At 43.1% G+C, this 26,310-nt stretch overlaps 1 protein-coding gene across 5 annotated transcripts in view; it reads left to right on the top strand.

Moving 5' to 3' along the window:
• Positions 1–26,310, top strand: part of ERBB4 (erb-b2 receptor tyrosine kinase 4) — a 576,015-nt gene that overhangs the window by 380,962 nt on the left and 168,743 nt on the right. For all 5 annotated transcript variants that reach the window (XM_039554927.1, XM_039554926.1, XM_039554924.1 and 2 more), the window contains exons 4-5: positions 449–583; positions 20,249–20,314. In XM_039554927.1, coding sequence (XP_039410861.1) covers positions 449–583; positions 20,249–20,314 — 201 coding nt within the window. The remainder of the gene's footprint in view (positions 1–448; positions 584–20,248; positions 20,315–26,310) is intronic.

Raw genomic sequence — 26,310 nt, 5'->3', positions numbered from 1 at the left:
TCTCCAGACCTCATGCTGATGGGCCCCTTCTCGTGTCTTGTGGGCTCAGCACAGCATGGTTCTTTATTATAGGTTTTAAGCATTTCTGCAAATTAATTAAATGCAGTATAGTGTGATTGATTGTTTGTGTTCTTAAAGTCAGCTAAGTGTTGAAGGTTGTTTTACCCACAAAATACAGAATTGTTCCATACATGATCCCACTGGAACAAAAGGTAAACAACTGTGTGTCAGTCTTCGTCAGGTTCCTTCTGCATGTGAATAAAGGGTTCCTGTTTACAAATACTCTGAGCTGCTTGTCCTCCAGTTTTCAGATTATTAAATCAGATTACAGTGAGAAATTTTTTTTTGCATTTAAATTTCATGCCCTCTCTCCAATACACATTTAGCAATAGATTTAATCAGCTGTCTGAAGTCTTACAAGTATTTATTCTCTTGTTCTTCTGCACAGAGATACTGAATGGAGGGGTGTATGTTGGCCAGAACAAATTTCTCTGCTTTGCAGACACCATTCACTGGCAAGACATCGTGCGTAACCCCTGGGCCTCCAACTTCACTCTGGTTCCGACAAATGGCAGCTCAGGATGTAAGTACTGCTTTTATTCTCAGCCTTGTCATCCCCTCAGCATGAAACAGGATAAATATGGCCACAAGTTTTCCCTGATCCTCTGTTATGGAGAATTATATTGGTAAATTTTCCTTTCATTGTTCCCTGCATTTTTCTAAGTTTGTCTACTGCTTGGAGGACCACTTAGTCTGTTCTCAAAAACAGTGTCTGTAGAGGGTATTTGTGAACATCATAGATTCTCTGAATTTTCTCTCATCTGCTTTCTCTCTTCTGCATTTTCTTTTTCTTCTTTATTGCTAAAGCCACTGTGGTGCTGCAGAAGCACAGACGTTGTTTGCTTTGCATTTGTTCCTGCTGCTCAGGCTGGTCCTTGAGTCACAACGGTCTGTCTCTGTCATCATAATTAGCTGCTGGAGTAATTATGGTACAAGCTTACGGATATTCTGACTTTAGACGAGAAGGGAACCTCAAAGAAATAGTTATCCTGTTGTGTTGTGTGTATATCCCTGAAGAGAGAGAGAGAATTTGCAGAGGATGGGGTTTTCTTCACAATATAACCAATAATTCTCTGGTTTTTTACTACATTCTCTTTATTTTAATGGTTTCTGTTCCAAACGTGAAATATCTGTGTACCTAGAGTTTCTCTATTTCCCTTCCCTAGAATTGTTCACCTTCAGTGAATCACTCTTATGATTCTTGCAGCAATAACGAATTGTAGTGAATGGTGGTGACAGGGATACAGAGTGTTTAAGCAAAATATTCTATAATGGACTAAAGTGCATTCAGAATGAATGCTGTGTGATTAAACAGTACCCTTAGGATGTACCAACACTGAAATTCCAAGACAGGCTGGGAAGAAGTTTGTATCAGGTGTCAAAGGTGGCACCACAGCAGATATGTTGTTCTGAGCATTCTGGATATAAGGACATTCTGTATTGCTTTCTATATCTGAAGGTGTCCCTTGAGGATGTGTAAATGACTGATGGCCTCTCTAGCTTTCACTACAGCCAAGAAACAATTCATTTCTTCTGTTGTGTGCTGGGAACTCAGGGGAAAAAAAAAACTTGAGACTCTGGGTAGGGACCATTTGATGAGTCCCAATAATTTCTAAGCAGCAACTTGTTTTTAACTAGGTGCTTTTTTTTTGTGGTGTAATAGATTTTATAGAAGGCTGACTTGCTCATCTGCTCCCCTTAATACCAGAGCACAGGTACTTGAGATAAGGCTTTCTCCAGGAGCCTGCCAAGCTGCACTGCTCCTCGACGTCCCAGCTCCTGAGCTGAGCCTCATCATTTCTGCCTTCTGGCTGGAAACCTGACATAGTTGTAATGTAGCCAACTCTCTTATTTGCATTTTAAAAACCCTCATCACTGCTGATCATCAGTTCTAGGCAGAACTGATGAAACCTTTGAAGGTGAGGGAATGCCTGTACACTTTTATGAGTCATTTTTCAAGAAAAAGACTTGGTTCTTACTCTGTTTTGTTCTGTTATTGGGTTTTCTTTTAACCTTTCCCAGTTCTTCAAGACAAATGCATCTGCTCTTTTAAAAAAGCAGCCAGCATCAATACTATCTTTTTGAGCTAACAGAAGCTTTACTTGTGACTCCAGAGGAACTGTAACAAGATCCATTCTGAGTACTTTTAGAATCACACCCTGAAAGCAAAGAAGGCAAATATTAGCTCCCACACACAGCTAGATGAAAGAACGCCTGTAGCAAAGTCCAGTTTTCTTCAAATGTTTTTTGATTCCTTTTGATTTGTTTTGAAACATAGGGAAGGAATAATTGGTGCTTTGCCATTTGTGCTTGATAAATAAGATAAAAAGCATTATTTCAATGATGATTGAGAGCTATGTACCAAGGCAGCTTCATTAAGATAGCCACCCAAATTTTACTCTATTTTTCTTTACTTGGGATGAAGCAGTGTGCAACTGGACTTTATTTAATTTAATAATTAATAAATTAATTTAATTTAATAATTCTCCTCTGAGAAACTCAATCCCATCTCAATACAATTCATGAGTCCTGTGAAATTTGATTAAATTAGTTAATCCAAACCATTTCTGTCTTCACAGCTTACATAGGTGAAAATGTAAACCCCATTATACAAAAAGCCAACAAATACTTATAAAGGTCCTAAGACTTTGGATAACAAAGAACTCAGGTACAGAAATCACCATTTAAAATAGCTGGTAATTAAATACCTGTCTGTGTGTGGGTGCATGCACGTACTATGCACACACATAGGACTTGGAGAAATGAGCATTGAATTTTAACCCTGGAAATTGGTGTAGAATGTCATTAAATAAGGTATATGCTTCTCAATTTTGGCTCACATGTCACTTTTCACAACCTGCTAGGGAGCCTGAGTGCTTGCTGTGCCCAACCTTGCTTTTCTCCACTGCTGCAAATGATGCTCAGTGCACTACAAAGTTCTTTTCTGCACAAACTGTGACTCATGCTTTTCTGGATCCAGCACCTGTATGTATTTACTGTTTAAGTCTCAGGTGTCTCCTATCCAATGGAAATCTTGGCTAAATCCACTGCAGCTACAGAAGTACATGTTGCTTGGCATTACTGAGAATATCCCAATGTCAGAATATTTTAAAAAGAGCTGTTTTACTGTTTATCTAGAAACCTTTGTAGGAGGGAGTGTGAAGCAACCAAATCTGCTGTGTGAAGCTAAGCAAAGTCCATCCTAGCAGTAATTTAGGGAAGTCTGTGGAAGTGTGTGATCCTGTAAGACCTGGCTAGCAGCATCACATGCCATGTTTAGCCGTAGCTGGCAGGACTGGAGGGTAGTTTATGCCCCAGGAGTTGTGAGGGCTGTTCCACTGAGAGCACCTCAGTAGTGGTCCCTGGCAGAGAATATTTCCAGGGACAGAGGCTGTGAACTGCCATGAGTGTCAGAATCTAGTACATCATCATTCCAGCAGGAACGGCCTCAAAAACAGTTTGGCGCTTTGGCACCACTGGTGTTGTTTCCAACCATCAGTAGAAGACATAAAACCTCTCCAGAGGTGTCTGCATGTCCAAAAGAGCAAGTGTCCACCCTCAGAGAACCCCCATGCTTGCTGGGCTTTGGCCATGACCAGAGTGACTGCAGCAGGTTGATGTGAATGCAGTGTCACACCAGGCGCACCTGGGCACCAGCGTGTGTGTGAGCTCAGGGCACAGCCTGTCAGGGAGCTGACACTGCAGGTGCCCATGCTGTTCCTTTCCCCAGCCAGCTGGAAAAGCTGATAATGGCCTGACTTCAGGGATAATTGCACTTGAACTTCCCCGGCTGCTCCAATGCAATCAGCAGAGGAGGAAGACAAAAGGGCGGAGTGAAACGAAGATGCTCAGAAGTAAAATCAGTCCCCTGCCTCTGTGCCTGTTTCATACCTTGGATCTGCCAATTCTGGCAACTTCCTTCATTCACATCAGTGCTAGACAGAAGAGAATATGACCAATGAACTCTGGGAATAAAGCTCCTCTGATTCCCTTCTTCGCAGGTGTTCGTTGTCACATCAGTGCTAAGGAGCCACTTGAAAAGGCCGTGGTGTCTTAAACGCTGACAGAAATACTGCAGACATGCGAATCCTGAGTGCTGCTTCTCCTTTTTTCTTCAACTTCTGATCAAATGCATGCAGAAAAGCTCGTGTTGGAGGCCTCTGAATGACACGGTGTCACCCTTCAGATGCACAGAGGCGGTGCCTGCCAGTGCAGCACTTGGATAAACAAACCCTGAACCAGGGACCACCCGTGCTTCAGCTCTCCCAGGACACAGCCTCTGTGCTGTGCCATGCTGTGCCTGGCATTTTGACTCACACACTGAAATATTTACTGCTTGCACTGCCTTCCCATACTGGTATCTTGTAGCTGAAGCTTTTGGCATTGGTTGTAATTTGAAAGCAGCCTTCTCTTCTATTTACCTGAATTCTGCACTGCCAGCCTGGGGTTTTAAGCTGAGCACCTTGCAGTGGGAATCTCAAAAGCACTTAACTCTCCAAGGACCTAAATTTTCCCTTTATGTTTACGTTACCGAAATTGTTGCTGCAACGCTGAAAATCTATTTTCTCTCCTTCCAAAAATCAGCCATGAATTCAAGCATTGGCCAAGCATGCTGAAGCCTTGCTTTGCAAGAGCCTACTCCTGTTAGCACATCCACTTTTTGGATTCAGTTCCTTAACAGAAGAGCTGGAGCTCTGCTCTTCAAAGGTAGAAACGCAGGGTGCAGTTCCCAGCAACAGTGCAAGAAATAAAGCAGGAAAAAAGCATTAGGCTTCTTGCCTAAAATGCCTCAAGATTAGTAGAGCCCTCTGAGCAGCTTCTGGGAGAGTCCAGTGAAAATCTGGCTGCTTTGATCTGTGTCTTCAATGTTCTCCTCAGTGTTGTTGTTAGCAGGAACTGGAAGAGCCTCACATTTTGTCAGGTGAGCTCTTTTACGGGATTTGACAAAGACTATAGTATTAAATCAGAATTTTCAGAGTAACTTTACTTGGAGCTTTTGTTTCACAGAAAAGCTTGTAGAGTTTGAATTGTTGCATTGAGGTCACTTCCATAGCCAATAGCCTATGTTCAAATCAGTCAATAATGCTCTTAAAAGTACTGAAACTATGGATGTGTGTTCATGATAGAGCTGGTAACTGGGTAATATGGACGCAAAAATCACTCTCCATTTTATAGTTAAAAAAAAAAAAAGTTGCTTTTCAAGGAGTTACTAAAAAAAAAAAAAAGCAGTACTGTGTTGGCATGTGCCCAGAGTTCTGCAAAATAAACTCTGTGAAAATTAAATCCATTCTAAAGTATTTTCCTGAGCTAAAGTTTCTGCTTAGACTCTGAAGTGCGGTGAGATCTCTGGAAAAAATTCCCTTTGTCGATCTGGCTTTTCAACTGAGTGCCTGTCAGCTGTGAATAAAGCCAGAATTTTTGGCAAGGTACTTTTTCAGACAGAACAACTTCAGTTCCTTGCTCTTCACAGCGTGGTACTCCTCTCATTGCTTTGTATCTAATTCAGCCTGTGGTGTGAGAACACCCCAGTTCTGAACTGTGCAGAAGCACTGCTGCAGAGTTACAGGGGGAAAAGACTTGGTCTTCAGAGGTGTGCCTGTGACTCAATAAATCCCTTGGTGTGCCTGTGACTCAATAAATCCCTTGGCGTATTCCAGGGAAACACTGCTTGAAAACTCCGCTCTTCAAAACTTCACACTTTTTTGCCTGTTGATTCATAGATTTTTCAAGGGCAAAAGGAGCCTTGAAACATCATTAGCTCTATTTCCTGTATGCAGAGGCCTGAAATATCATCAGCTTGCCTGGTGTGGATCTCAGGAACTTCCCTGGCCTCATCTTCCAACCTGGCTCTGAGGTTCCAGTGACCGAGGGATGGGCAAGCTCAGGGCTCTGGTGCTCTGTGCACTCTCCTAGCACTGCTCTGGAGCTTTTCAGAAGTGCAGCTGTCCCTCCAGAAGTTGGTTACTTACCAGTATTAAAATGAATAATACCAGCTGCCTTTATCTCTAATCTGAGCACAATTTTAAATCCCAGATGTTGCATTTCCCGCTTTCTCTGGCTGGCTCAAAGAGCTCTCGTAGCCAGCTTTTTCTCCCTGTGTACTGTGTCATCAGCTCACCTCCTGATCTTCCAAAAGCTAGACAGATAGAGGCTCTCCTATGTCTCACAAGGAGGAATTTCTTTCCAGCCCCAGAGTAATTTTAATTGCTCATCAATGTAAGCTGTGTATTTTTCAGTTTGCTTTTGGAAGGCAGAAGCCAAAGCATGTGTGGCATTTTATTACCGATAGAACCAATGGAAGTAAAAATTACATCCTTTGTGTTTCAGCTTCATGTGAGGAGTTTGGTGTTCAGGCAGTTCTGATATCTGTGTGTTTTAGAGACTCCCTTTTTTTCCCCATCAAATACAGCCTGTGTGTTCTATTCTGAAACATGCAATCTTATGTTTGGCTCTATAAAAGTCATTTGGTGTGAGTGACTCCAGCTTACTCACCAGCCTGGCTCGCTCTCTGATACTGGATGCTCCTCACTGTAGTTTGCTGGGATTTCACTCTTCCTGTCACCTGTACACTTTAGTGCCTGGGATATTTTAATAATTTCTAAACCTCTGTCTGGAATATTAAGAAGTGCCAGTCCTGGGGATCCCTGGGGAACAACACCCCAATTGTATTATAATTGCTCATTTACAGCTACTTTTGGAGAGTCCCCAATTAGCTGGGTCTTAATGCATTTTTCATGTGTTTTATTAATATTGAAACATAGAGACAAATCTAATTAAATGTTTACCATTTAGCCAGTGCTTTGCATTTTAATTAAAGGAACAAAAAATGGACTTCCCACGTGCGTAGCTGCTTATGAAGTCAGCCCTCTGTGCTCCTGGCAATCCAAGCTGCCAGTGACCTTACCTGGGAGAAGGTGTCTTTGGAAGCATTACAGCTCAGTTTGACATACTTATCCCTGTGTTTGGTTGATGGGAGTCAGTGCTGGCTCCATAATTGTCTTTTTAAATTTTTTTTTTAAATTTTTTTTTTTTTTTGGAGACAGTGTTTTTTGAGTTGCTTTTTCAGGTTAACCTGCCCCACAAACCCCAATAACTGAGTGTTTGCTGAGCCATGTTCTACTGCCAGTTTTCCACATGCTTATCAAAAGGAGTAGTAGGGTTTCTAAAATATACTTCTTTAAAATATTACAGAAATTGGAACAATCTGATAGAAACTTAGTTTAGTAGAAATGTCTTTATGTCAAACTAGTTTAAGGCCAAAAGCTCCTTACATTTTTTTCTTAATTGTTATAGCAGAAAATCAGACATGTGGATATAGGTACATTCTTTTCAGCATATGTAGTATATTCTTGTACTGTGTTTCACAAGAAGCATGAGTTGATATGTGCATGGAATTTTGTATAAGTGATAAGCTTTATATTCTCCCTTTGGTACTAAGAGTCTGTGTTTGGAGTTGCTGGCAAGGTATGTGGGTGAATTTGTGTACAGCCATTTATTGCAGATACAGAACAAGGCCTGACAGGTGGGCAGCCCCTTGATTTAATGTTCAGTAGTGACCTTGTAATTCTCCACAGAGCACAGTAACTCAGCTTTTGTACCAGTAGTTGCAATATTAGAAAAGGATCATTTTTACACAAAGCCACTTACCTGGAAATTTATACTCAGGTCAGACCATTGGGTGTTTAACTCTGAAGTAACTATGTGATAGCTGTGAAGAATAGGAGTTCGTCAGATCCTTGCAATCAAAAGTCCTGACCTTACACCAGTTCTCAGGTGTGCTGTGCCTAAACTGTATAAAATGCTGTTCCATGTCCACATCAGTGTTTTGAACTGGGCCACCCAAACCAGACTTCCGCACAGGACCCGTCCTGCTGTGCTTGGGAAGCCACAGCCACACTGGTGAAATATGGAGTCTTGGGTCAGACTTGGGTCAGAGCAGGAAAAGGATGGAGTCCTTTCCCTCAGGTGTAAAAAAGCCATTGGTTAGTAAGGGTTGAGGAGAGGTGAATGCAGTGAACATAAAAGTACAAGGACAGCTTTCCTTCAGACCAGTGGATGCTTCTGTAACAGGAGACAATTACATGTAAATCATGAGTATTTGCAAACCCACTCCCCATTACTCAGAACCAGGACACAGATGAGATAACCACGTTTTGTCCAGTTATTCCTGCAAGGTATTTTGTGTTTTTTTCCAAGCACAAGGATTTTGCTCTGTAGAAGGCCAAAGTAACAGCAATATATTTATGTATGCCGGTGAAAAGAAAAGAGGGAAGTGACTAATTCATGCTTAAAGCCACCTTTCAGAATAGCTAGTATATCATTTTTGGTGTACATCTAAATTGGAAACTACCTACGGAGAAAATGGCATTGCAGAAAGTATACCCTGAAGACGTTTGTTATTGCAGAGTTTGTTAAATTATAGCCTTTCATTGAGGTTATTACTTGAAGTTCAATTAACATTTTAAATGTATGGTTGGAGACCAGCAAACGGGGCCTCAGCAGACAGGTGGTCTGGGTACAGAACATGTTCCCTGCCGCCAGCATCACCATGGCAAAGCCAGGAGCAGAAGCTGTTCTTTTCCATAAAAAGCCACAAACACCTCAACCGTTTTGTGCAAGCTCCTTCCATGTGGCACACGCTTCACAGGCTTACAGCAGTGCACTTCAGCAGCAGTGCACGGTTTCATGGACATCTCAGTTGGAAAAAAAATCTTTTATCAGCCAGACAGAAAGTCCCACGGCTGCCTTTTGTTCAGTCTACATGGAAGTTGCTTCTCCTTCCATTAAGGAATCTCCAGTCCAGACAGAATTCATTTATTTACCTGGAACTGAAAGACAAATACAGTAACAGAAAAATTTGATTTTAAAGAATAGTTTTTGCCAAGCAGATATATCTGAGGATGGAGGAGTACGTGAAATCTAGTGGTACAATGAACTTGATTTGCATTGGAATGGCAAGCTGAACTGCTTGAAGTTGCCTGTAATGTTTTTTCCTCAACCCAGAACAGTGTGTTTTAAATAAAGGGAATCAGTTTAGCTTTCTAATAAATACCTTCAGCCAGCATTTTCAGAAGGGATTTGTCAATTGGTGACTGCCCTTGAAACCGATTTGAAAGGCAAGCAGACGTGGCATCTAATGGAAATACGATGCCTCTCACAGTTGAGTTACTGAATAAAAAATAAGTAACGAATGCAAATAAGAATAAATAATGCTGTGAGGGACAGAACTTATGCTGCCAGAGCCTAGCAAAGTAACTGCTACACAGGTGGGGATTTCTAGAAGTCGTGAGCACAGAGAGGAGAGCACGGAGAAAACCAGCATTAACAGTTTCTGAAGAATCTCTGGCATGGGCATCTCTTGGCGCTGAGAAATATATTTTTGCAAAAATACAAGCAAAAATACACAAGTGCAGAACCATCCCTGTCCCTGCCAAAGTGCTGACCAGTTTCACTGAGTATCTTCCTTCCTTCTTGTAGCAGTTGCTGGGTGAAAGTCACCCACCCAGTGGCAGAGGTTACCATGCTGATGTATAAAATATTGCAGTGGTTCTCTAGATACAGCACTGAAGTAGGGCTCCACGTAGTGGTGTACAGCAACTGTTGGCAAATGCTTATCTGTTAATGGCAACCTGTGTGTGTATAATGTACTACTGCACAGCACCTGTTTATGGCAGATTGGTGTTTAAGCAGTGTATTGCACAAGGGAGAGACTTTCAGGCTGAATGAAAGCATTCCTCTCCATTACAGGCAGCTTGTTTATCACAAGCACCGGTGTTTCTTGAAAGTAGGAAGCAACCCCCAAATACTGGGAATATTTAAAACAGCCTAATTGCGTGGTGATTGCCAGATTTGTAGTGAGTGGGTGGGTGGGGTTGGTCTCTCGCAGCAAGCTTCAGCTGCTCTCACAACCTGCCTTCGAAGAGCTGCTTAGGGAAAGGAAAGAAAGAGTATAAAATCAGTTGCTGAATAGTGTCTGCAGGATCTGGAAGCTGCTGTGTGCCTCTCACCCTGCATGTCCCAGCCCCCCGCTCAGATGGGCTTGGTTGGTGCCTCACAGGGGTGGCTGCAGTGTTGGAACTATCCAGGTGGCCTCTCCCAACACACTGTTCTGCTTCCTTCATCAAACACAAAACCACCCCAAGCCTTTGTTGCTATCACATCTGTGTTTTTTAAGGATTTTGTTAGGTCTGTCTGTTCTGGCAGAAACTCTCAGAACTGTCACGCGAGTTGCTGTCCTGTGGACAGCCTGGCTAAAGGGCTCTGGTCACAGGTCTGCCCGAACTCAGGGCAGCTTCAGGGTCTTCCTTCTGGTCCCTTCACACCTCCTGCAGTATTAAACCTACATGACAGTCCCATCATGCCCAAAGCATCACCTCCTAGCAGGTCTCTGATAGCTGAAGATTGTCCAGGAAATTGCAGTTTGAAATTTGTATTATTATTTTCATTAAATTTTTGTGTGTAGCAAACACTAAATTTAAATATCAGCATATATGTCCAACCATTGTTTTCCAACAGAGAAAGGGCTTCTGTGGGCCAAGTATTGTTTCATAATAATCAGTTTTGTTTCAAGTAGCCAGAAATTCATTTTAGATAATCATATTAAGAGGCCTACCCAAACTTCAAAAACTGGCCTAAAACAGGACTCCAGATTTCATGGGAATGAGGAATTCCTTTCTAGTATTTACATATAATTGAGTCAAAAGTTGATTACAACATTAGCACTTCTAAATACACCCTGCCAGACTCTAGGAATACTACAAGACATCAAGAAAGAATAAAATGAATTTTAAAAGCCAATTCAAGTTCTGATTTCCTTTCTTTGAGGTTATTACTTTGTTTAAAAAATGAAAACTGTATGTCCCTCTGTTTGAACTTTATTACTGCTTTGGCTGCATTACAGGAAATTATAACGGGACAGTATTTTGACTTATGTGGTATTGACTGACTTGATCTGTTTGAAGAGCTGCTACTAAATCCACACAAGAACACTCCCAGCTGTGTGTTTGAGTTTGTTGAGAGCCTCCTTTGAAAATCTCCTCTAACAGTGCAGGAATTTTTCTCCCAGCACTGCACATTGTGTCCCTGAAAAAAGCAACTTATATCTGCATCCTTCCATTCTCAGCCCAGTTATCCATCGGGCAGTAAAGTGCTGCTGCTCCTATGGACAGAGACCTGGCTCCAGATTTATTCCAGGCACTGCCACGGGTGCCCATGGGATCCCCTGCTGCTGGCTTGTTTGTGGGTTTGGATTTCCTGTGCTGTCACACCAGGAAAGTGCCAGGACTGAGAGCCACGGGGTAGTGACCTCGGGAAGGGAAGGATGCAGGTGTCAGTGCAGGGCATGGCAGTCACTGCTTCTTAGACAGGAAATGCAGGCACTTCCCAACACCTCCATGCAGGGGGAAATGCTGAGGTGAATATAAAGGCATAGAAGATGTTGGCTTTCTATGGTCTCTGTCTGCTGGAATCTGCAGTGCCTTCCTCTCACAGACCTGTCTTCTGCTCACACTCAAAATTTCCTCAGTAAGACGGACTTTTCTCCCCTTTTTATCCACATTATCAGCTCAGGAGTTCTTCAGGGTGTGGGAGGGCAGGGTTCAGTTTCCTCCTTGCATCAAGGCATTCAAATCTGTACATCCTGGTTCTCGCCTCCCAGTGGAAACTGCCCCAGGCTGGTCTTAGTTGGGGTCTTTTCTATTTTTCTGTTGAAATTCTGAGTATTAAGTAATCATTAAGTTAAATACAGATATAGTCCTAGGGGTGCTCTGATCCATGGCTCACCAGTGATCACAGCCACCGAGCTGTGGGGCATGAGCCCAGGAATGGTTGTGTGCTGTGCCCCGCTCTCTCCCTTTGAGGCTGAAGAGCTCCCTGTGCCAGGAGAGCTGTCCTGGGGAGTGATGGCTGCCAGCTCGGTGCTCTGCCCTTCCAGAGAGCAGCCCCCAGACTGTTTCTTGGCTTGCTGACCCAGGAGCACAGAGCCTTCATCACGGGAAGCAAAGGAGAGAACGAGACGCCTAACTCCACACCCTGGGTGAGAGTTCACATACAGGTGGCAGAATAGCACCCTCTCCTTCCCCACAGAGGAAAGGGAAAATAAGAGTTATTCCAGTATTTTGAAGGGGCCCGTGGTTGAGATCTCTGTGCTTTGGGGATGGTCCACTGGAGGGACTGTTTCATTCTGACCCCAGTGTAGACCCCCATCAGCAGGGACTGGGCTGCACTTCCGCTCCTGCTGCACTGTGGGAGGAGGGGCAGTTACCTATGGATGATTTTTTTAACAATAATGATTACAACAGAAGGATTCCTGAGGCTTTGTTGTTCTTGATGAGCCTGCCAAGCAGCAGGTATGACTTGACCTATCATTTTAGCCTTCTGGCTGAGTCTCCCCATTTGCTCAGCATCCCTGTGTGCATGTTCAGGAAGGCATTTGATGCTGATTGGAACTAATTCACCATCACAGTGGGGGGAATTCACTTATATTGCTCTGTGCTAACAGCTATAAGCAGTGATAATTAATAGCTCCTAATTGCTTAATCAGTGTAAAGTTTTAGTCTATGTCATATGTGAAGGTTTTTATTTTGTGTGGATGACTAAACCCCCAATTAATGCATCGAGTCACACAGCCTTACCAGCACTGTCTGCTCCAGACAGAGAAAAATAACCAGTGTCTTCATTACCCCCCTCAGGTCCCTTTCTGTAGTCATTACCGTGGCCTGAAGACATTTTTCTGTAGCAGCTGCAGTAATGTTACAGTGAGCTCCCTATCAGCTCAGAGCTGTCAGCAACAGATATGAATCCACCAGCCTGAGCCCGTTCAGTGCTGCTGACATGCTCTTCTTGACTTTCCATTTATTCCTTTACCTCTGGTGGCCAATCTCTCTTAAAATCAAAACTGTCTGCCACCAGCGTATCTGGCAATACTCTGTAATTTTGCAGTTCTCAACAGATGCCCAGTCCCTGTGCACACGCAAGGATTGTCTCCATCCCACATTACTCAAGGAAATGCATCCCTCTTTGGTATTCAGTTTTTGTTTTCTTCAGTGCTGGCTGAGTTTTATCTCTGCTCCCTCTCCCTGCTCTCCCTCACACTGTCCGTGTATCTCTTTCTGTGCCTGTCTTTCAGGGCATATCTCTTGGATTGTTTTCATTTCCCAGACCTGTTTCCCAGGCCAGTTTCTTTTCAGCTGCCTGTCCCTGAGTCCCTCTCCATTTGTGTTTGTCTCTTTTCTTATCTGCTGAGGAAGATGAGGGGGAGATAGAGGTGTTGACTGGCAGAGCTGGAAGTCCCTGTTGGAAATGATTGTGAGCAGGAGTTTGCTTCCACCCTTACTGAGCTCCAGGCTGGATGCACCCTCTTGGCAGGTGGGGTTGGGTTCTAGGGAACTGTTGGATGGATGGATGGATGGATGCATGGATGGATGGATGCGTGGATGGATCCACAACAGGTGCTGTGCTTTTCCACAGTGTAAGTGCTCACTGATGAACCCTATGAGAGTTTTGTCTGTAAAGGGATCCCATTAATGTTTGTGCAGGGTGTCTCCATTGGGCATGGAGACTTCAGGAGAGAAGCAAACATGCAGAGAGGAGACAGAAAGGTCAGCTGCTGCCATTTACCATAATAAAAGTAACAATACCAATGCAGGTACAGCTTGTTAAAGAAAAGCCTGAATTTTATGGGACTAATCCTACACTGGAAAACTATTTGATGATAGATTCTAAGGTGAATTCATCTGACACGAGTGAAAGCCACATAGTTTTTTAGCAGTGGAATTGACCCTTAGATTTCTGTATCCCATAATGTGTTACAGAGAGGGAGAGAAAATGAGCACTAGGTATTTCTATCACATGTTTTCTTCTTTTACGGAAAGTTTTACTTTTTCTTGCAACGTGTCTCTCCTGCCATAAGGGAAGGAAATCCTGGGAAGTGTGAGACTCTCTTAGGTAATTAACTTTCAAATTGATACGAGAGATCTGAAGGCTAGCACAGGGCCGGTAGGAAATGCAAAATTATTTTTACCTAACAAAGAAGTGTGAGTGAATGAATGAATGTGTGACTATAGGAATAGTCAGACAAGGACAGGGAAAGCATTATGGCCTGATAAAGGCAGAACAATCCATCACAACAATAGTATCTTTAATTCTCCTTAATGCTCTGCTGAGGTGTTTGAATTACATGTTGATTTTGTTATCTATACCTACATAGAACTAAGGAGTTTAGCTGCCTAGAAAAACACCACACAGCCATATTCAAACCTTCTGTCTCACCTAAGCCATGCAAAGAACAGCCTGGGACTCTTACCACAGAGTATACCTGGAATTTCTTGGACTTCAGGGCTGGTTATGTCTAGAAACATCTCTATGGCGTCTCTAGCATTTGTGCAGGAGTGAATTTTTCAGGTAAAGGATGAGTTTCTAAGCAGCTTACAGAAGCTACTAAATGATTTATAACTATTTTGATAGTTAATCAATTATTTTAGATTGTTAGGTAAGTAAAGAGGGTGCTTAAAACTATGGCTTGTAACCATCTAAGCCACTTTATTTTGTCTGTTTACTTGCACTTCAGTATCAGTGTGTTGCAGATATCCTAATACTGAATGATGATTTATTAACCTGATAGAAACCATCTGTAAATGTAAGTTTTGTGCAAAGTGAGACACTTCTCTTATTTCTGCTTTTCTTTGTCTTGGTTTGAAAGACAGGTATCTGCTAAGGAAGGCAGAAGCCTCCCTTGGAATGGCAGATGCAACCCCCCTTCCCTCTGAGTTATTATAATTTTGAAATCAAGGGCTTTTAGGCAAAGATGTGGGAAATAGGAATAACAGTTCTTTACTATTATATATCTATATGTGTATAACCAGTCAAACAAACAGCAATAACTATGGCAGTAACAGCAATCACAAACCCAGTCCCAGCCTTCTCGGCTGTCAGGCCCTTTCCCCTCGGGTGCAGTTCCGCTCGCAGCCGGCAGGGGCGCTGGCGGCTCCCGGTGAGCAGGGCAGGTGCGATGGTTCCCCCGCGGCTGCAGGGGGCGCTCCAGAGCGAGCTCGGGAAACACGCGGCACCAGTGCCCTGGGATCCCGGGAGGGATGGAACAAAGGCTTCACAAAGCCCTGGGCAGCCGATCCCGGTGTCCGGCCGGACCCTCGGGAACAGCAGGCTGGAACGGCAGGGATGAGCACAAATCCCGGGTGGCAGACGAGGTGTATCCAAGCAGGGAACCCCCCGGAGGTCGGGGCAGGTCGAGCAGGGCTACAATGCAGCGAAGGCTCGAAGCAGCTGCGGGGCAGGGTGGCCACAGCCCGGCTCCCAGTGGGGCAGGGAAGGCGGGCTTGGGATCCCAGGGCTTCTCCAGCAGAAGGAAAAGTGGCTGAAGAAAGCAGCTTCCCTCTCTGTCCTAACACCAGATCGAACTGCCCACACACCCGGGTGAAACAAAAAGAGCAGCCAGGTCTTTTGTTTTTCTGAAGTACCTGGCCATTTGTTCCCCATGCAACATGTATTGGGGGGGGGGGAAATTCCTTTAACAGAAAAAAACCCAAAAAACCAGGAGAGCTCCTAAAACCCCAACATCCTTCTACTGAGAGGGGTCTGCTCAAGGCAGCTGGCATAGCTGATGGGGAGGAAGCAGTGTTTCTTCTCTGTATGACACTGAACTTAGAGCTAAGAGGAGGACTTCATTTTTCTTGTCTCATCAGTAACTTAATCCTTTGCGGTTTTACTGTTTCTGAAATAATAAAGTCAGTCTGGAGTCAAAGGAAAGCCCTTCTCAGTTCTCAGGAAAACACAAGGATGAAGTAACCTTGGTCTTTCCCAAGCTAGTGAGCAAACATTTTCTGCTGGTGGCTTTCCCTGGCTGGGAAAACAGAAGCATCTCTCACAAATAAAACTCTATCCTGGAAATGACAAGGAAGGTGCTCTGGCCAGAGTCTGTAATTCAGATCTGTTGCAGTAGTTTTACCCAAGGGAAGACAGCCCAGGAGACAAAACATTGGTTTTCTGTGTGCAATTTGCCAAAGCAAAATTAATTCTCATGTTCCAGTGGGAATCTGCCCTTTCTTAACCTAGATTTCATAACAAAGCCTGTGAAAATTATGGAAGCCTCCAAACTGTCACTGTGTGTGCAAAACAATGCTACTATTCAGGAGCAGAAATGTACTCCAGCGTCCCAGCTGTAATGGGGAGGAGAATTTTGTAGGTTCTTCTCTTCCTTATCTTGCTTGGAAAAGGAAAACACAGGGTTTCCTAATGTGCCTTCACTAATGTGCAAGAATCAAGTGAATGGGCCAAGGTTGTGCCCTGCAGAGGGTTTTTTTTGGCCAAATTCTTTTAGCCCTTTCTGCTGTATGCTGGAGGGGTTTAGAATATTTTAGACACAACGAATGACAGGAATGATTTATGCCACAAATTGTTTAATAATTTTTTTTTTCAATTCTGTTGCCTCACAGTCTAAAAATCTTAAGAAATATATACAGGAAGATCTGTGAGTAGTGGTAGAATTTCTCCAAGGGCCTTGTCAACCTTAGGGCCAATACATTTATTATCATTTAAGCCTGACATAGAGATATAATTGTGAGATCTGCTCCTCACATGAATGCTTGTTATGCTCCTGAGTGCTTATGCTGACTTCCACAGGACTATTTTTGTTTTAATTTTGCAGAGCTGGTCTTTAATGTGTTTCAATCTGTCCTTATTACAGGACAGATTTTCCCTTAGTGGGGAAAACCAGGTGAAATACAGAGGGTTGTGAGGGCAGAATCTAGACCAGTTCATACTGAGAGCAAAGAAAGTTATTTTTCTCTTTAAACAACCAAGCCAATATAGATACACTGTTTGGAGGGAGTTTGGTTTTTAATTCTCAGTATATTTGACCTTCAAAAGGACACATAACAATGCAATTCAGAGGTGTGCTGCCTACAAGCTCAGCTCCTGGTTGTGTCTGTACAGCTGAGAAAAGTGAAAACAATGAAACAGACACTTTTGAGTTCCCAGTGAGAAAAAAGGAAACTGGCAGCCTTTTCTTGCTTTATTGTTAAATATCTCTATTTAAATGCAAATCATCATCTGACACTGCCAAACAAAGTCATGTACCAGGCAGCAGGCATGCAAGTTAAATTTTTTTTTTAAAATTATGTTTTGAAGATGCTGAATTGCTTTTATTTCCAGGAGGAATAGAGGTGGCTGAATAAATTTTTGGCTGCGTACCGAGGATCAGCTCAGCACCTAAGAGCTTCAGATATGAAGATTTCTATTTTAAGAGCATCTTTTACAGAATCTCTAGTTAGGAATCACTTGGAGGTGATGCCTTAGGTTTTAACTTTTATATTTTTCGAATCCTGTACTGCCTGGTGTGTAACTCTGAAGTTTCTTGTGGCCTGTTAACTTCTGCTCTCTCATGCTAGGCAGACATAACAAGCCTCTCTAGGTTTCCACCTCAAGGACACCAGGTGCCAAAATGTGTAAACTAAAGCCTAGAAGGGGGGCAAACTTGGGGTAGTTACATCATTAACTGAAGTTATAATTGGAGAATTAACCCTGATACACAAATGGACCAAACTTATAAAAGTGTGAAGAACCTGTGACCCAGAGTCCATCTTGGGTGCAGCCTTTTGACTGCCCAGGGTGTACCTTTGAAGGCCCTTCAAATAAATACCTACTTTTATTCTCTTATTTTTGTCTAGTCTCTGTTTTTACGTGGCCACCTCAAGGCATCAGAGGGATGCTGAAGTTTTCTTCTGTGTTATCCCACAGCACATGTTGCAGTGGAAAGCCCAGTGTTTACAGTATGGTTTGGAATGGGGTGGAATCCAGGGACAAAAAGGGGAAGGAGCAGCCAGACTGCAGCCTTACTGTGCCTCAGGAATGTGTGGTTGAAAGTGATCTGTGCAGTGCTTTCTGGTGCTGGATGCAGGGCCTCCAGCTTTCTCCCTGCACTCCAGACCTCTGAGCCTAGAGAGGCATGAGATTGGACCTCAAGGAAGGATTGGGATAGAGGAGACTCTTGCAAGAGGAGGCCCCTTTCTGGGTGGGTTGTGGCTCCTCCTGAGCTGCCCCAGCAGGGATGCTCCGGCTCAGGGGAGGGCCAAGCATAGCCCACAGTGGTGAAGGTTCTCTGAGTGTGCATCCATCCCGCTCCTCCTGCTGATCAGGAATAGCTAGTTAATAAAACCCACTTCCAGGGGAGCATTTCTGTTCAGTTCAGCAAGTACCAAAATCAGCTAACAACCTGTATCTTATCAAGCCTCATCTGCTGAAATTCTTCCTTTAATTTGCTGTTTACCTCGCCTTTTTAAACTTTCATTCTTATAAATCAGTGTGGATATATTTGCTTTCTGTGCAGGGTTCCAGTAGTCTCTTAATAATCATAATAATCGTTATTACTGATTAAAGTTTCATTATTCATGCCAGATGGAGTGCCCTCCCTGTCAGCCAGAATGAGTTTGCATTTATGTAGGTACAGTACATTTGTGATCTAAATAAACATATGGTAGAAGGTGACAGCAAATTATGTGCTGGTGATGTCAGCAACAATGTTTCCCAAGTATAATTGCTTTAAATGAACATGAATGCAACAAGGAGCTGGTAGTTTTAACAAGGTAGTTGGCATTCAGTGTGGTAATTACCAGTCAGCATCATCAATGGCACCAGGAATGCCAAGGGAGGAATGCTGGCTTTGAAAAATTAGTGACAGAGAGTCTGACTTCACACAACCATCATGGTGGGTTTGCTCAGCTCTGTAACATCTTGCAGGTGTGAGCACACTGCTAGCAGAGGAGCAGTGTTTGTCTTTAGGGTGATCCAGCCTTAGCTGAGAGACATTTTGCACTTTCTCCGACACCGTCTCCCATCAGGGCATGTGGCAAGTATTTGATTTAGTGTAATGGAGCAGTGTTAGCAGCAGCAGCTGTTAATACACGATTAAAAGGATTGAACCTGGATCAGGTTCAAAGGGGAAATTCACTTAGCAGAATCTCAGCAGTATTCAGTGATGGATAAAAGTTTAATCAAACACTAGGTTGGGTTCCTGCGATCAAAAGCGCAGCAATAAGGACTGTGCATAGTCTTCCATAAGCTTTACATTGGATTTCTCAGCTCATCCTGTCAGCTCTGGCTTTGTGAAGGGCTTTGCTGCCTGCCCCTCAGGCACTGCCACACCTGGGAGTGCACCTAGACTTTGGCCATGTCCAGATGGCAGCCATGGAATGGGGTCTCCATTCCCTCACAGCCCGGACTGGCGTGGGACTGTCTGAGCACTCTCTCCAGTGGTGTTGAACTGCAGCCAGAAGAGAACATTCCAGCTCTTCTCCTTGCTTGCCATTCCCTCTCACAGGGGTCAGCATTTTCCCATGACATGGACATGTGAACTCAACTCCCACTTCAGTCCAAGTGGATTTCAGTCACTAATCACTAGGTAGTTTACAAAACCTACCACTGCTAATGCTTCTTCTTCCAGCTATATTTTACAGTGAAAGCCCCTACAGTTCTTTTTCTTCAGGGACTAAACCTGTTAGCATGTGGAAAGATGATGCAGAGCATCATGTCCAAGGTCTGAAGGAACATGAGGTTCCTTCTGAAGCACAACCACAGGCAACTAAAGAACCAGCAGCCAGAAAACAGAAGGTCCTGTGAGCTTTGCTGGGGTTAAGTAGTTGTACAGGGCACATTTCCCTTACCATAATTTGGACACGCAGACCATGCAAGTTTGTGGGGAAGAGGGGTGGCTTTTAACCAAAGGCATTGGGTAGAGTGTCCCATTGTTCAGATGAAATTGGACAGGAGGTAGGTAGCTGTGTAGCCTTTCCAGCACAGCCATCTCTTCTGCTGTGGAAGAATCAGCAGGTCTTACAGAGGCTGGGGAAAGCAACTGCGATAGCACTGAGTGATGACATTGTACCTCAGTCCTCCAGACTTGCTCATACTTCTTTTTGTTTTAAAATGCCCCAGTCATAATGCATACCAGAAAGGTATTTAGGGTATAAAACATTTAGATAAGTATCTGTGTTTCATATAAGTTTGACACCAGGTCTGGTTATTTAGGTGGGCCTTTTTTACAGGCACTGCTGCAACCTTGCTAAAGCATAAAAACCTTCCAAAGACAAGATGGACTCTCCTCTTCCGCAGTTGCTGGATGTTAAAGGAATGAAAGGAAGCCACATTTCCAATCTCTCTCTTTCTGTCTGTCCTGCAGGTGGTCGTTGCCACAAGTCCTGCACAGGACGGTGCTGGGGACCAACAGAGAATCACTGCCAGACCTGTAAGTGTGTAAGAGTGAGAAACAAAGGATTGGAAAACAATGTAGCAGACATCCTACATGTTTTTTCTTTCAGTTGTGAAGGGATGCTATGAATTCTGGGTTCAGTATAACTCTAAAATATACAAGGGGTTTTTTTTTCCAATGTTTTTACCAGTAGATTATCTGTTTTATTTTCCACCCATGTGAATGATATTTTTCTTTCCTCCCTTGTACTTTCTAAAACTGCTTACACTAACTTGAATTTTCTTTTCACTACTTGGTAGCAACATGGAGCACAGCTCTTGAGAATATTGATGGTTATTTTGGAATGCACTGAAATGAATACTGCAGGAATAGAAAAAAACTACAAGGCAGATTTGGAGATCTTTAATGACCACCTGACACTGCAGAGTTCCTGATGCCAAAATACTCTGTTAATTTCAATGGCAGCCTGGGAATATTACTGATCTTGCAGAACTGTTCTGTTTATAATAACTTCAGAATGTATTTGAGTTGTACTGAAAGAGAGAATAATAGTTTTTTTGTGAAGGAAGTAGTAAGTGAAGGTTTACTCAACGATGTTTGTCCTCTCGAATATAGAGAACATTAAAATGAGTTTCTTCCTCGAGTGTTTTAAGCTCCTTCACATAGGCACTAAAGAGCAAGAAGTACAGTCACAATACTAGCAGATAATAAAAGAGGAGAAAATTGGGAGCTTTTTCTACAAGTTTTTTTCTTTTTCCTGCTTCCAAGAGGGTGAAAACCAGTTGCTTTTACTGGAGTCACTCTACCTGGGAAATTAAGTGGCTGCTGGGAGCTCCTCAGCTTCTTCAGCTTGTGCTTGTTTTCTTGGCTGAGTTGTAAATGGGTGGAAGGACTGTGACAAATGAGCCACTCCCAGATGAGCACCTCAACTGATCTCTGTGCTGAGGAGAGTCAGCCCAGTGTCATCTGCCTCTTTCCTGGGACATGGTAGGAACAGTGCAGCGATCCCTTAGGACATGTTGTAGGACTAAGTGATGCAGAGCAGATTCTTCTTTGTCTGAATTGAGCTAGGACATCTCCTTCCTTTGCTGGCAGTCTTTATGAAGGCTCCAAGGAAGTCAGTGCTCCTTACCAAGAAAAGAAGTAGGTTCTGGGTTGTGTGCTTAAGTAGATAATGGAAAGTGACTTAAACCCTAGCTGACCAAATTATTTTATATCATGGTTAGAAGTAATCAATGTTTTGTTTTTTTCTCTGTCCTAATAAGAAGCTTGTTTGTCTATTAAAACTTTGTAAACAGCTGCATAATCCATCCAAGCATGAGTAGATTTATTCAGGCCTTCTGTGGTTAGCCTATCCAAGAATAGTTTAAAATCGTGGCAGTTACATTCCATAAGGAGCCCATGATCCTGGCTCAGGCCGTGTCTCCAGCCTCATGGTAAGTCCAACCGTGTGGCTGCAGAGGTCCATGTGGCAGGATCAGCTCCCATGGTCTCAGCCTCTACAAAGCACTGCTCTCAGATAAGTGAACTGATTTGGTGGATTAATGTAGTAATACCAGGGAGAGAAAAGCTTATCTGCAGTGCTGTGAAGGCAGGAGCTCAGCAGGGCTGCACGGAAGGTTGGCTCCAGGAGTGGCAGCTCTCCCTGCCTTCACAGTGGCTGCCCTCGCAAATCCAAACAGTGGGGACAGGCTAAGGCACAACCATAGGTTAAAATAATAAACTAGGAAAAGCCATAACCCATCTAAGTTTCAGGGACGTACACAGATCACACTCTTCTACTCGAGTAGCTGCTCCACATCCTCTTACCTTCAAGCCCACTCCACAGCCTGTGATTGTCAGGGACAGGAATTAATTTTACATCACAGACTTCCTCTTTTCCTCCATGACCTCGCTGCACCTTGGACAAGCAGCAGGATTGAAGGAAAAGGCTGGCAGAGGGTATTTCTTCATTGTATTCTCACAATGTGTTTCCTGCAAACTTTGGGAAGAAAAGAGGGAGAATTTGAGTAGGGACTCAGAACATAGAAGTGCAAGTGGGACTATGCTTTTGCTGCCTTCATTTCTGACTTTAAAAGATGTGCTTGGCTTTCAGGCTGAAAAATGTTAGATCCAACCTGGAGACAGGATGAGTGGTGTTGTGCACATTGTGCCCACCTTAACCCTGTCACCTTGGGGATGCACGTCTTTCCAACACTTGTAGGAAAATACTCCAGCAGTGCTACATCTGAGTGCCAAACCATTTTGATCCTAGAAACAACTCAGAGCTACATTTCAATAATTTCTTTTTTTTTTCTTGATTGAGGATTGAAGCAAAATATTCTAATGGGCCCCCCTCCCAAGATAAGATATAAATTATTTTCCTGGGTAAGGATAAAAAATGAAAGATCTTAATCCGTGTCTTTCATTTCAAATTACGTATGGAAAAAAAATCTAAATCCCTTTGTTTTTTTCATGAATATCATCTACCTAGCTGCTTCTTATGTTGCCTTCCAGCAACATCTTTGTTGCTAACTCTGTCTGAAACACCACCTGCATCTAACTCTGTTCTAATGTCTAAATGTGACAAGAAAATTCATGTATTTAAGAAGACAATTAATAGGAAATTTAAGGCAAGCTGTTCTGTCAGGAGGTAGAGAAGATGAAATTCCAGGGTAGTGTTTTACACAGTTAACAATCCTTTATTCTTTTATAATTAAAATATTAGTAGATATTAATAGGAAGAATTTGAAATCTAGATGATATAACTTGTTTCAGGGTCAGGAAAGGCTAATGTGAAAATACTTTTAAAAAGACTATTTTTCAAAGGATATTGGGCACACGCTGAATAGAATGTAAACCACTCTAAATAAAATCAAAATAACAAATGGTTTGGGAAGGCAGTAATCAAATTTGAAAATCTATGGTTAGGTTGTTAAAATTTTTGCTGTTCATGTCTGTTGAGAGTTTCATGTGGAAATTGAAACTTTTACAATTCAATACATTATTAAAGTGACAGATTATGCACTTTTCCCAGGAGGAATGTAACTGAAAAGAGAACAATCTAAATTAGAATATAGACCCAACTAAGGGAATGCAAAAAGACAACTATAACCTATAAATCAAACCTGGAACATGAAACATTTAGCAAATGTCAAGTGCTCCATGACTGTGTGTGTGCACAGGAGTGTGGTCTGAGCACAACTGTATTTATACAGTCCTTGTGCAGCTGGTGTTGCTGAGGAGAAGGTGCTAAATTAGAGCAGCAAAAGGTGAGCAGGAGCCTGGAGGGGCACACAGAAAGAGCTGAACCAGCAGCTGGGATCAATCAGGGAAACCCAGCATTCCTGCTTGGACCCAGCATCTTTAATTAAAACTCTTGTATTGCTCTGATAACTTTGCATGTTTGTAACACTTTTCATTGATTTCAGTTACTTCCCATTTTTTCCTTCATAGTTTATGGTGTCCTGACACAATTAAAGATGAGGGGAAAATATAAAGGAGACTGATGTTTTGCACACGTACATAAGGTGGTTATTTCATCCCATCCCCAGCACAGCTTATTGCTCTGAAATGCTGGTAGAGGTTGACAGTCTCACCCAGAAATCTATCTCCATGCACAGCATGTTTTTCAGGACTTTGGTGTTTGTCCTGTGGTCCTGGTCCTGACTGTGACAGTTCTGTGTGTTTGAACCCTCCAAATTCTTGGGGTCACACACATGATCTGTAGGAGTCCAGGCAGGTAGTTGTGCTGACCCTCAAAAGATCTGCTTTGAAGCTTGGGGTCTCAGCTGTGATTAGTGAGGGCCTCCTCATGGTTGTGTTGGGTGAAGATGTGAGTATCTAGCACCCGAAATGCCACATTCTGGGTGATATTTGTAATTCACTCTTTCACATAGGTCTTGAGTTACAGCTATAAAATCAATTAATTGTATTTGGAGGAAAGTGTTTAGGGAAAAAAGCTTGTTATCTTTTTAAACCAGTGCAGTTATGTGTATTTTCTGTGGGGTTACCCCCTGAGAATGATTGCAGGCAGCTGAACTGGTGAGTGATATTTATTTGCATCTGAGCAATCAGATTGTTTCAGGCCTTCAGACAATACACAGAATTGCCCTGTGTTTGTTTTGTGTTGGGGAAAAACCTTCCTTTTAAAGTGTCTTAAATGTGACTCCTTAAGATTATTCAGAGCCCTTTAAGCTTATTAATGTCTTGGTGTGTGTGGTGCCACTGAAGACACCTGACAGGTTCTCTCAGACCTGGACCTTTAACAGCAGCTATAATGCAAATATGGCATACAGTGAAGCAGGAGATAGATATGGTATGTTCTGGCCTCTTCCTAGAACAACATGTTGGCCTTTCTGTTGGCATTGTTTGTTCTCCCTGAAGAATAAACAACTGGGGAAGAACAGCAACAAACCTTTGCTGTAATTATTAGTTTTGCTTCAGGAAAACCCACAGTGTTCCCTATCCTGAGCAGCGTGGTAGAGACCCTCCTTGAGCAGGTGTCTAACCAGAAGCAAAATATACTTTTTGAAGGCATCCAGTTCAAGTATTGTGTTGAAGACAGGACTGTGTTCCTCCAGATCAGCCCTGGTGTGAATGGCCCATCCCAAGATTAAACCCAAAACCTTGGTGTTATCAGCACCATGCTCCAACCAACTGAGGTGTGCCACTGTCCCTCCTCCATGGGGAACCAGTGGCTCCATGGACAGGGTGGACATCATGGCCCACACCCAACAGCAGCTGGTTCTGGGGTAAATAAATCGGAGGTGAATTAGTTAGGTGGCTCACACTGATAATCCACACAGAGGGGCTTTACACCAAAACTTCCCAGGTTAAAGCAAAACGTCCAATAGCTGTGGGCCAGAAGCAAGGAATATGGTTAACAGTGGGCTCCCTGCATGGCCTCAAGGCACAGCCACAAGGCAGAATGTGGCTGTGGCCATGACAAAACACGAGATGCCATGGCGAAGGCAAGGCAGAGCATTTGGGTGGTGTCCCCTCAGCTCTGGGACCAGCTGCTCCCCTGGGCAGTGGCACGGGTGAACGCAGAGAGTTTGGGTTGTGGGGTGCAGTGAACTGAACGGCCTCTGTGCCCCTCCGCTAAGGGGGAGCCGCTGGGAGTTGGTGCCCTCCCTCAAGTCAGGGTAAGGCTGGGCTTCACCTGTCTGTGAGGCAGACAGTGCCCAGTCTACTGCAAATCCTGAGCTGGTGGAAAACAAGACAGTCAAAGACTAGAAAAGGTATTTGTTCATTTTCATGAGCGAAGACTGTCACCACGGTGTGCTGGTGGCACACAGCCACAGGTACTATTGTTTCACATCTGTCTTAATGTTTATCAATACTGTCACTTAAATAAACAAATCTTTTTAATGTGCTTCTCAGGCAGTATTGGCAGCAAGTGCCTTCACAGAATTTCCCAAATTTCTCAAATTAGATTGCACAAGGCACAAAAGCCTTTTCTGTTTGGGAGTTTCTCTCTGGTAGCAGCAAGATGAAATTGCTCTAAAAGCACATTGTTTCATTCCACAGATTATAAACAATCACTCCTCTTAAGTTATTTACATTTTTATGTCTTAAATAAATACTGTATGTAGCAAGATGCTTCAGCATTTCCTTAAGTATTTCTGCTAAGCTGTGAAGGGATTTTGGATCAGAATGTACTTATAAAGAAGTTACATATACATTAAAATAGAATCAAGCAGAAAGTTGGATGGAATTTTGTTTTTTTTTGCTTCCTGAAAAGTGTTTTTCATGGAGAAGTAATTAAATGCTTTTAACGGCATAGATGTTGAAGGTTAATTGCAGAAGTGTATCATCCCAGCTTTTATCAAAAGACAGCTGACAGCACAGTAGGCAGTGGTGGTTGGTATAGTTGTTTGGATAATACTAATTTATTTTTCCATAAAATAAGGATTAAGGTTATAGCTGAATGAGGGAGGGGAGGCGGATGCTCCACTGGTTGACCATTCTTTGCACAAAACTAAACCCCAAGTGGTTTGGTGAGAGGGGGTGTCATATCCTGGTGAAGAAAACTAATGATTTGAAAGTAA

Source organism: Corvus cornix, chromosome 7 (genome assembly GCF_000738735.6).
Source record: "Corvus cornix cornix isolate S_Up_H32 chromosome 7, ASM73873v5, whole genome shotgun sequence".
In the NCBI taxonomy this organism is placed as follows: domain Eukaryota; kingdom Metazoa; phylum Chordata; class Aves; order Passeriformes; family Corvidae; genus Corvus; species Corvus cornix.
This window is presented reverse-complemented; position numbering and strand designations above follow the sequence as displayed.